Source organism: Apodemus sylvaticus, chromosome 20, assembly GCF_947179515.1.
Source record: "Apodemus sylvaticus chromosome 20, mApoSyl1.1, whole genome shotgun sequence".
Lineage (NCBI taxonomy): Eukaryota > Metazoa > Chordata > Mammalia > Rodentia > Muridae > Apodemus > Apodemus sylvaticus.
In genome coordinates, this window is record NC_067491.1 from 3,452,841 (window position 1) to 3,463,507 (window position 10,667).

Below are 10,667 nucleotides of genomic sequence, written 5' to 3' on the forward strand. Positions count from 1 at the left end.
ACAGGCATGCCCTTAATAAACATCTTTAATCCTTCTGGATAGAATACAGACCTGCTTTTATTACACATCTTTAATCTCAAACAATGACATCTAATTGAGGGGCAGACAAAGTGACAGATCACAGAAAAAATTAACAGAATGAATCAGAGATAAGATAGCCTCAACTTTCATGAGGACAGGAAAGAAAGACTACTTAAAAACACAGAGAGAGGAAGGGAGGGGGAGGGAAAAGGGAAGGGGACAGCAGGGGGAGGAGAAGAGAAAAGAGGAGAGGACAGAAGATTTCAGTTTGGTACAGTTCAGTTGAACTCAGCTCAATTCAGTTCAGTTTCTGAAGTTTAGAGGCAGTTTTTCCAATCAAAGAAACTCAGTATGAAACCAGGAGAAGTCACTTTGAATCTGTCAAGTTGGATAAGAGTTTTAAACCAAAAGAGCTCAGTTGAACCAGCCAGTCAGAGTTTTGAAAGAATTATAAAGAGAAATAATAGTCACAAATACAAAAGGCACTTTCATCCAACCTTGAAAACCAGAATTTGATTGAGAACCTTGTAGGGGAAGGACAAACCCAACTACCACAGGTTGCCTTGTGCTCTCCATTGTTGAATATGATTAAGCACACACCCACATGTAGGCTTTAGTTTTTTTAAAACTTACTTTAATAAAGGTTGCTAAATGATTAAACCTCCCTTTCTAGTCTACCACCCACCAGAGGTAGTGGAAAGGAAAGGTTAATAGGGCAAAAAGGGTTTTGGATCTGTTTGGAAATAGTTCTGTGGGTCAAACCCAATATTTATTGTCAGGATATCAGCAGTTAAGATGATGTGAATCAGCAGCAGTTGCTTGATCCACTTTCAAACACCATTCACTAATCAGCAAAGGCAGTTCATCCAAAAGAAATCACGAGGCTCTACCAATAGGCCAGAGTCCTTGGAAGTGGGCAGAAACCACCAGAATATCACAAGAAGTTATTGGTGTAGTTCTCTCTAATAGGCCACTATAAGCTATGATCAGAAAAAAAAGGCAAGGTGAAACAATGCTACAGCATTGTCCATGAAGACAAGCATCAGGGAAGCCCAACTAAGAGCATCAAGGAATGGCAAAGAGACCCAATGCCACTACATTGCCTGCTGTCTGTTGGGTTACACTTGCACCCTTTCTAAATATCACATGTCCTCTCAAGCATCCTCTTTTGCAAAACACCACATGTCCTTTTTTAAGCAGCTTCCAGAAAAAAACATGTTTCTTGTCAATAAAAGATCCACCTACTTGTCTGTTTCAGCAAAACATAGCAAAACATACAAAAGTCTTCAGAAATATATCACATGACACACCTGAGTCTCCAAGGAAACCAGAAATTTACACTATGTGCACACACAGGCACACACACATGCATATGCATGCACATGCACACAATCATGTGCGCATGTATACACCCAAGTCTTGGGGAATTCATGCAGACTCTTTTTTGATAGCATGGGATGAACCTATCAGCACCCTAAAGAAGACTTTAGTACTAGGAACTGAGTCCCAAACAGTCTGGACCATAGATAACGATGTCAGGAGTGACAAGATTTCAATCTGCTAAGGACCCAGGCATTTGTTTAGTTGGTAGAAGATTAACATCTATGTGTATTCTAGTGACACTGACCTGTGTTTTCCTTTTCTCTCAGCTGTCATCCAAATATCTGAATCTAGTGTTTGCTCTATTTATCTCTTTGAGCAGCACCACTGCGTGCATATTTATCTATTGATATCAACAAAAAATTTGGTGTTGGATTTTGAAATCTTTCAAAAAATGACTTCTTTTTGCTAAATATTATAATACAATTAAATCATCTCTCCTTCCCCTTTCCACATCCAAACTGTTATAGATACCCATCCTTGCCTTTTTAAAACTCATGTCCTCTTTATCATTAGTTTTCTATTATCTACTATCTTACTTATCATGATCATGTGATAGACATATAATAGGGAAAAATAAAGAGGCTTGATATAAAACATACTAAGGAATCAATGATAAGCCTAAAATGGGATTTACATGCTAACTGTTTATCTAAATACCCTCTAAATACTAATCATTGATCTCTGCTTTTTCTATAGAGTTAGATTTGCATTAAAAAGTCCCAGCTTTCAAATGGCACAAAGCATTTTCATATTTTCTAAAAATAATAATGTTTTACAGCACTAAAATATTTACAGATTAAAAATACAATGTTGAGAAGCTTAATATATATTATATATTATGTTAATATTATAAAATAGCTAATAAAATATCTGCAAAAATAACCTTACTAAAAAATTGGGTATAGAGCTAAACAGAGAATTCTCAACTGAGAAATCCTGAATGGCTGAGAAGCATCTAAAGAAATGTTCAACATCATTAGTCATCAGGGAAATGCAAATCATTTTCTGAGATTCCACCTCACACCAGTCAGAGTGGGTTAAGATAAAAAAGTCAGGTGACAGCAAATGCTAGGGAGGATGTGGTGAAAGAGGAACACTTCTCCATTGCTGGTGGGATTATAAGCTTGTACAACTACTCTGTAAATCAGTCTGGAAGTTCTTCAGAAAACTGGATATGGTACTATCCTGCTATGCCAGTCCTGGGCATGTACCTAAATGATGCTACAACATATAACAAGGACACATGCTATACTATGTTCATAACAGCCTTATTTATAATAGCCAGAAGCTGGAAAGAACCCAAGTGCCCCTCAGCAGAGGAATGGATATAGAGAATGTGGTACATTTACACAATGGAGTACAACTATTAAAAACAGCTATTAAAAACAATGACGATAAAATCTTAGGCAAATGGTTGGAACTAGAAAATATTATCCTGAGTGAGGTAACTTAATCACAAAAGAACACGCATGGTATGGACTCACTGAGAAGTGGATATTAGCCCCAAAGCTCAGAATACCCAAGATAAGAATTCATATACCACATGAAGCTCAAGAAGAAGGAAAACTGATTTAACAGTATATATATATATATATATATATATATATATATATATATATATATATATATAACATTTCATCCTAAAGCACAATAATATACCATTTTCTCAGCACCTCATGGCACCTTCTTCAAAATAGATCATATAATTGGTTACAAGACAGATCTCAACAAATATTAGAAGATCGAACTAATCCCATGCCTCCTATCTGATCACTATGGAGTAAGAGTGGTCTTCAATAGCAACAAAAACAGAAAGCTCACATATACATGGAAACTTAACAATACTCTATTCAATGATAACTTGGTCAAGGAAGAAATAAAGAAAGAAATCAAAGACTTTTTAGAATTTAATGAAAATGAAGTCACAACATACCCAAATCTATGGGACACAATAGAAGCAGTGCTAACAGGAAAACTTATAGCCCCGAGTGGCTCCAAAAAGAAAATAGAGAGAGCATACACTAGCAGCTTAACAGCACAAGTGAAAGCCATGGAACAAAAAGAAGCTAATTCACCCAGGAATAGTAGAAGACAGGAAGTCATCAAAGTTAGGGCTGAAATCAATCAAGTAGAAACAAAGAGAACCATACAAAGAATCAACAAAACCAGGAGCTGGTTCTTTGAGAAAATCAACAAGATAGATAAACCCTTAGCCAGACTGACCAAAGGGCACAGAGACAGTATCCAAATTAACAAAATTAGAAATGAAAAGAAAGATATAACAACAAAAACTGAAGAAATTAAAAAAATCATCAGATCCTACTACCAAAGCCTATACTCAACACAACTGGATAATCTGGAGGACATGGACAATTTCCTAGACAGATACCAAACACCAAAATTAAATCGGAATCAAATAGATCATCTAAACAGGCCCACAACCCCTAAAGAAATAGAAGGGGTCATAAAAAGTCTCCCAATTAAAAAAAAAAAGCACGGGACAGATGGTTTTAGTGCAGAATTCTATCAGACCTTCAAAGAAGACCTAACATCAATACTCTTCAAACCATTCCACAAAATAGAAACAGAAGGAACTCTACCCAACTCGTTCTATGAAGCCACAATTACGCTGATACCAAAACCACACAAAGATACAAGAGAACTTCAGGCCAATTTCCCTTATGAATATCGATGTAAAAATAGTCAATAAAAGTCTTGCCAACTAAATCCAAGAACATATCAAAACGATCATCCACCATGATCAAGTAGGATGCAGGTTTGGTTCAATATACAGAAATCCGTCAATGCAATCCACTACATAAACAAACTCAAAGAAAAACAACCACATGATCATCTCATTAGATGCTAAAAAAGCACATAGTCTACTTAAGTGACCCAAAAAACTCCACCAGAGAACTTGCACAGTTGATAAACAACTTCAGCAAAGTGGCTGGTTATAAAATCACAGAAACTTGAAGCAATCCCACTAAAATCAGGGACTAGACAAGGCTGCCCCTCCTTATCTTTTCAATATTGTACTTGAGGTACTAGCTCTGGCAATTAGACAACATAAGGAGGTCAAAGGGATACAAATTGTTATTTCCTTTTTAACAACAAGGATAGTGCTGCACAAAATCATTGAATGATATACAAGGCAGTCCCCAGGATCCCTGCTACAGATTAGGATCCTGAATTCTGGTTCAAACACAAGGGCATTAATTTTTAGAAATTATTATTTTTTGTTTGAGTTTGTTTATATAGTGGACTAAATTGATGGATTTTGTTGTAGCATCTGATGATTTTTTGAACTTCCTCACTTTCTGTTGTTATATCTCTCTTTTCATTTCTGATTTTGTTAATTTGGATACTGTCTCTGTGCCCTCTGGTCAGTCTGGCTAAGAGTTTATCTATCTTGTTGATTTTCTCAAAGAACCAGCTCCTGGATTTGTTGATTTTTTGTTTAGTTCTTTTTGTTTCTACTTGGTTGATTTCAGCCCTGAGTTTGATTATTTCCTGCTGACTACTCCTCTTGAGTGTTTTTGCTTCTTTTTGTTCTAGAGCTTTCAGTTGTGCTGTCAAGTTACTAGTGTCTGCTTTCTCCTGTGTTTTTGTGGAGGCACTCAGTGCTGTAAGTTTTCCTCTTAGCACTTCTTTCAATGTGTCCCATAAGTTTTGGTATGATGTGCCTTCATTTTCATTAAATTCTAAAAAGTCTTTAATTTCTTTATTTCTTCCTTGACCAAATTTTCATTGAGTAGAGCATTGTTCAACTTCCATGTGTATGTGGGCTTTCTGCTGTTTTTCTTGTTATTGAAGACCAGCCTTAATCAGTGGTGATCTTATAGGATGCATGGGATTATTTCTATCTTCTTGTATCTCTCGAGGCCTCTTTTGTGACCCATTATATGGTCAGTTTTTCAATTCTCAACCAAGAAATATCAAATGGTTGAGAGGCACTTAAAGAAGTTAAGCAGTGATTAAAAGCAATGACTTCATGAAATTCTTAGGCAAAAGGATGGAATTAGAAAATATCATTCTGAGTGAGGCAACACAGACATAAAAAACACACATTGTATATACTCACTAATAAGTGGGTACTAACCTAAAAACTCACAGTGTCTGTAATACAATCTACAGACCATATGGAGTGTAGAAGGCAGGAAGATCAGGGTGTGGACATGTCAGTCCTACATTGAAGTGGGAACAGGAAAATTGTGAGAGATGGAAGGAGAGGGGGACAATGGAGGGAGAAGGGAGGAGGAGGAAGTAAGGAAATAAGAATGGCAGGATCAGAATCTGGAGGAGAGAGGTACAGAGGATTTTGAAAATGAATAAAAATAGGTAGCAGTGGAGGATGGGGAACTAGGGATAATCACTGGAGAGCCCAGAAACCAGGAAAGCATGAGGCTCCTGAGATCCAGTAGGGATGACTTTAGCCAAACTGCACAGAGAAAAGGGAGATAGAACCTGTGGAGACCACCTCCAGTAGATAGGAATGGTCCTGGTCAAGTGATGGAGCCATCCACCCATCTCAAAGTATTTTTAACCCAGATGTATTCCTGTCCAAAGGAAGAACAGGGACAAAAAAATGGCATAGAGACTGAAGGAAAGGCCAACCAGGGAACGGCACCACCTGGGGAAACATCATTTCTGCAGACACCAAACCCAGCACTGTTACAGTGGTCAAGAAGCACTTGCAGACAGGAGCCAAGTGTGGCAGTTCCTCAGGAGGTCTGGGCAGCAACTGACCAATGCAGAGGGGGATGCTTGGAGCCAACCATCAGGCTGAACTCAGGTAACTTGGTAGGGGAGTTGGCAGAAGGAATGGAGGAGTGGAGAGGGATTGCAACCCCATTGGAAAAACAACATAGGCTGGCCTGATCACCAAGGTCTCCCAGAGACTGGACCACCAACCAAGGAGTGTGCCTAAAGTGATCTTTGGCTCCAGATACATATGTAGGAGAGGATAGCCTTGCCTGACAGCAATGGGAGGGGAGACCCTTGGTCCAGGGTACCTTTCATGCCCTTGAATAGGGGGATGCTGGAGTGGAGAGGAGGGAGAGTGTGGGGGGCACTCTCATGCAGGCCAAGGTGAAGGGGGAGGCCAGATGTGGGATGGGGATGGTGGTGGAGGGGTGACCAAGAAGTGGGATATCATGGGCTGGGGGGATTGGTAGAGGGGGTAATCAGGAAGTGGAATATTATTTGAGATGTAAATGAATGGACTGATTAATAATAATAAAAGAAAATTTAAGAAATAAATTAAAAATAAAAATGGAGTAAAACAAAACAAAAAATCAGGTAGTTTATGTCAAGATAAAAACCACAAAGATATCTGATTTTGAGGGAACTTGGTAATATGCTGTATCATATTCTTTTAAAATGTCACATCAAAATAAGACTTAAAGGATCTTAAAATATGTTATTTACCACAAACTTTCAATTAAATAAAACATTTTCAGTTAATACATATGTAAAAATAGATATGTCAAAACTGTGGGGAAATACATTGAACAAGCCAATAGTGATGCATATGACCATAAGTTTTGGTTGGAGAAGGTAGAAACGTAAGAACTTCAAGCCAATCCTTGCCTTGGCTCAAGGCCAGCTGCATTTTCTCATAGACCTCTATTTCCATGTTTTTTTTTTATTCGATATATTTTTTATTTACATTTCAAATGATTTCCCCTTTTCTAACCCCCCACTCCCCGAAAGTCCCGCAAGCCCCCTTCTCTCCCCCTGTCCTCCCACCCACCCCTTCCCACTTCCCCGTTCTGGTTTTGCCGAATACTGCTTCACTGAGTCTTTCCAGAACAGGGGGCCACTCTTCCTTTCTTCTTGTACCTCATTTGATGTGTGGATTATGTTTTGGGTATTCCAGTTTTCTAGGTTAATATCCACTTATTAGTGAGTGCATACCATGATTCACCTTTTGAGTCAGGGTGTTGAGGATAACACATATTCTGTGCCACTATGCCATGATTGTCCTCCACCCTCAAAATGGAGTCTCAAGATGCTTGTGAAATACAGAATCTCAGGAAAGGCATAGCTTAAAAGACCCACTAATGTTTTGCAGAGTGTGGAGTAACTCAGAGTGGTACATAGTCTATCTCAACACCGCTCTATGAAAATCAATATGAGAAGATAACTATATTTTAGATCTCATCCCTTCAAAAATACCTAGCTGATTACTTACAGATAAGTTCTGAAATCTCTTGGGATGTAGGTCACAGAATCAACCAATTAAATATGTTTGCTAGAAGTAATAGTCTACTTGTATATGCTAGTGCCCTATTAGTATCAATCCCCGAGGTCATTATGCATTTCCTTGATTTTGTAGAATATTTTTGAAGTTATGTGTTCCAAACATAGTATAATTGTTGTTCCCCTTGCCCCAGGGAAACTTAATGCTAACATTCCTTTGGGAAATATTAGAATAGTTTGAATAACTTTATAGCAATGAATCTCTCATCTAGAGATGTCTTGTTAAGATACTGTAAGGAATATGTTAGATTCCTTGATTTTGGATGGGGAAACATATAAAGAAGAGATTTCACTGCATGATTTGACTTAAATGTCAGGGGTCCTGTACAGAGACGCTCAGCTTTGTGGAAGAAGAGACACAAACACATATTTCTCTCTGTGCTACATGATCAGGGCATGAATTTGGTTTAAGAGAACTAACCATATTTTTATGTTCTTAATACTTTAAGCTGGTAAATATTTTCAAGTTGTTTATAAACAATATTTCAGCTTTACTGTCTTCTCATGCAGTTTTATATATACCTTGTATAATAAAATATATAAGCTATTAAATATGGAGAATGTGACACATTTCTTTAATATTTGAGCATCCATTATTTAGACTGATCAAGTCAAGTTTATGTTACTGATATTACTGATATAGCTTTTTCAGATAGTTATAAAAGACAAATTAAAATATCTGTATATTTCAGTTGTCAATTATGAATTATGGATACATGATGTAAAATAAACTATGTTTTTATGTTTGATGCTTAACTTAATTTCAAAATTTTTCAGCAGTTATGAATATATTGACTAAAACTGCTAGGTTAGTTTTATTTCATAGATCAAGAATGAAGTTAAAAATTTTAAGGTCTCTAGTAATGAAAGGAGACAAAATTTATGGTGGAGTCTTTTTTAAAGAAATATTATTTAATTGTTTAAAATAGAAAAATATAATGACATTTATTGTTTTGTTTAGAAAATATTAATTGAAATGATTTTGTACTTTGATATGTAGACTATTCCTTTACATATTAAGTTATTCACTGACTTCCGTAATAAACAAGTAATTTGTTTTTATAGAAAAGATGACACAGGAAAAGTATTATGTCCATAATGAAGTATTAGAGAACTTATATTCAATTTGTACATTTCATGGAATAGTAAAAGTAATTGTGGCAGAATAAAACTATAGAATAATCTCCTATTAAAAATAGAAAATGTATCTTCACAGATGTGATCAAAATGTAGACAATATAAAATCCAGAAAGAGGGAGAGGAAAAATAAAGGAGTGAGACACAAACAGAGAGAGAGAGAGAGAGAGAGAGAGAGAGAGAAAGAGAGAGAGAGAGAGAGAGGGAGAACTATGCTTGTCTTGTGTCTCATGTTTGTGTTTCCATGTTTTCTATGTTGATTTTATCTGTTAGATTTGTTGTAGACAAACCGTCAGAGATGAGGAACAGGACTTCAGTGACATACTTCATCCTTCTGGGTCTGACAGATGATCCGCAGCTTCAGGTTGTGATTCTCTTTTTTCTGTTTCTCACATATGTGCTGAGCATTACTGGAAATTTAACCATCATTACCCTCACTCTGCTGGATTCCCACCTGAAGACCCCCATGTATCTCTTCCTCAGGAATTTCTCCTTCTTAGAAATTTCATTTACTTCTGTCTGTAACCCGAGGTTTTTGGTCAGCATTTTAACTGGGGACAAATCAATCTCCTATAATGCTTGTGTTGCCCAACTATTTTTCTTCATCTTCCTTGGGTCCACAGAGTTTTTCCTTCTGGCATCCATGTCCTATGATCGCTATGTGGCTATTTGCAAGCCTCTGCACTATACAACCATCATCAGTAACAAGATCTGCCACCAGCTCATCATCAGCTCCTGGTTGGCTGGTTTCTTGGTAATTTTTCCTCCACTGGCTGTGGGCTTAGAGCTGGATTTCTGTGACTCCAACATTATTGACCACTTCACATGTGACTCTGCTCCTTTGCTGCAAATATCCTGCACAGACACAAGCACCTTGGAGCTCGTGAGCTTTATATTAGCTTTGATCACACTTGTGACCACACTGATGCTGATAATTCTCTCTTACATCTGCATTCTCAGAACTATTCTGAAATTTCCCTCAGCCAAACAAAGGGAAAAGGCCTTCTCAACCTGCTCCTCACACATGATTGTTATCTCCATATCCTATGGAAGCTGCATCTTCATGTATGTGAAAACATCTGCCAAGGCTGGAGTTACTTTGACAAAGGGTGTGGCTATACTCAATACCTCTGTTGCCCCTATGCTGAATCCTTTTATCTATACTTTAAGGAACCAGCAGGTGAAACAGGCATTTAAGGACCTTGTGAGAAAAAAACTTGCCTCAAAATTCTGATCTGATATAACTTCAAATGAAACAACCAAATAAACTTGTTATATTACAGCCCATCTTTACGCTGGCAATGTTTGTAAATTTAAAGTACTTTAGCCAAACAAAATTATCTGAACCTGTCTCTTTATGAATAGCAAACTAATACCTAACTTTTTTTTTTTACTTTATGTTTCACCATCTGTGTTATAAAGTAAGAAAAGTTTTATTTTAGTCAACCAGTCTTATTTACTAAGATTTTTTCCTCCTGGGGTGTACCCAGTACAAACCCCTATCTTTAAACTATTTTCAGAGAGCTCTAAGCCTATAATAAAATGAGATCTTGAATGTATAACCTACTCTTCTAGCCTGTCAGCATTTTTCAGTTGACCCTGCTTACCCTGCACCGATTATACTGTTTGAGTTTGCTCAAGGGAAGATGCTCCAAAGAGATACCTGGAGTAATGGCCTCATCTAGCTATGTGCTTTTCTATGTTTATTGATCTCCAGAGCGAAAGAAAGACTCCAAATAATGGCCATATAAAGTCAATTTTAAGGTTTTCCTAAAAAGACTCAGACATAATTTTCTCAGGCAAAGAGATGAATCATATTGCAGAAATTTACCACCCCACCCCCCAAATTCAGTGTGCAAAGA

At 37.2% G+C, this 10,667-nt stretch overlaps 1 protein-coding gene across 1 annotated transcript; it reads left to right on the top strand.

The window, feature by feature from the left end:
- Positions 1-9,058: 9,058 nt before the first annotated feature.
- On the top strand, positions 9,059-10,039 carry LOC127670711 (olfactory receptor 6C76). The gene has a single exon (XM_052165190.1). It carries the CDS (start codon positions 9,059-9,061, stop codon positions 10,037-10,039), a length of 981 nt encoding a protein of 326 aa, XP_052021150.1.
- The last annotated feature ends 628 nt before the right edge of the window (positions 10,040-10,667 follow it).

Coding starts and splice junctions, on each gene's coding strand:
- LOC127670711 (XM_052165190.1), top strand. CDS start 9,059: ATGTTGATTTTATCTGTTAGATTTGTTGTAGACAAACCGTCAGAGATG.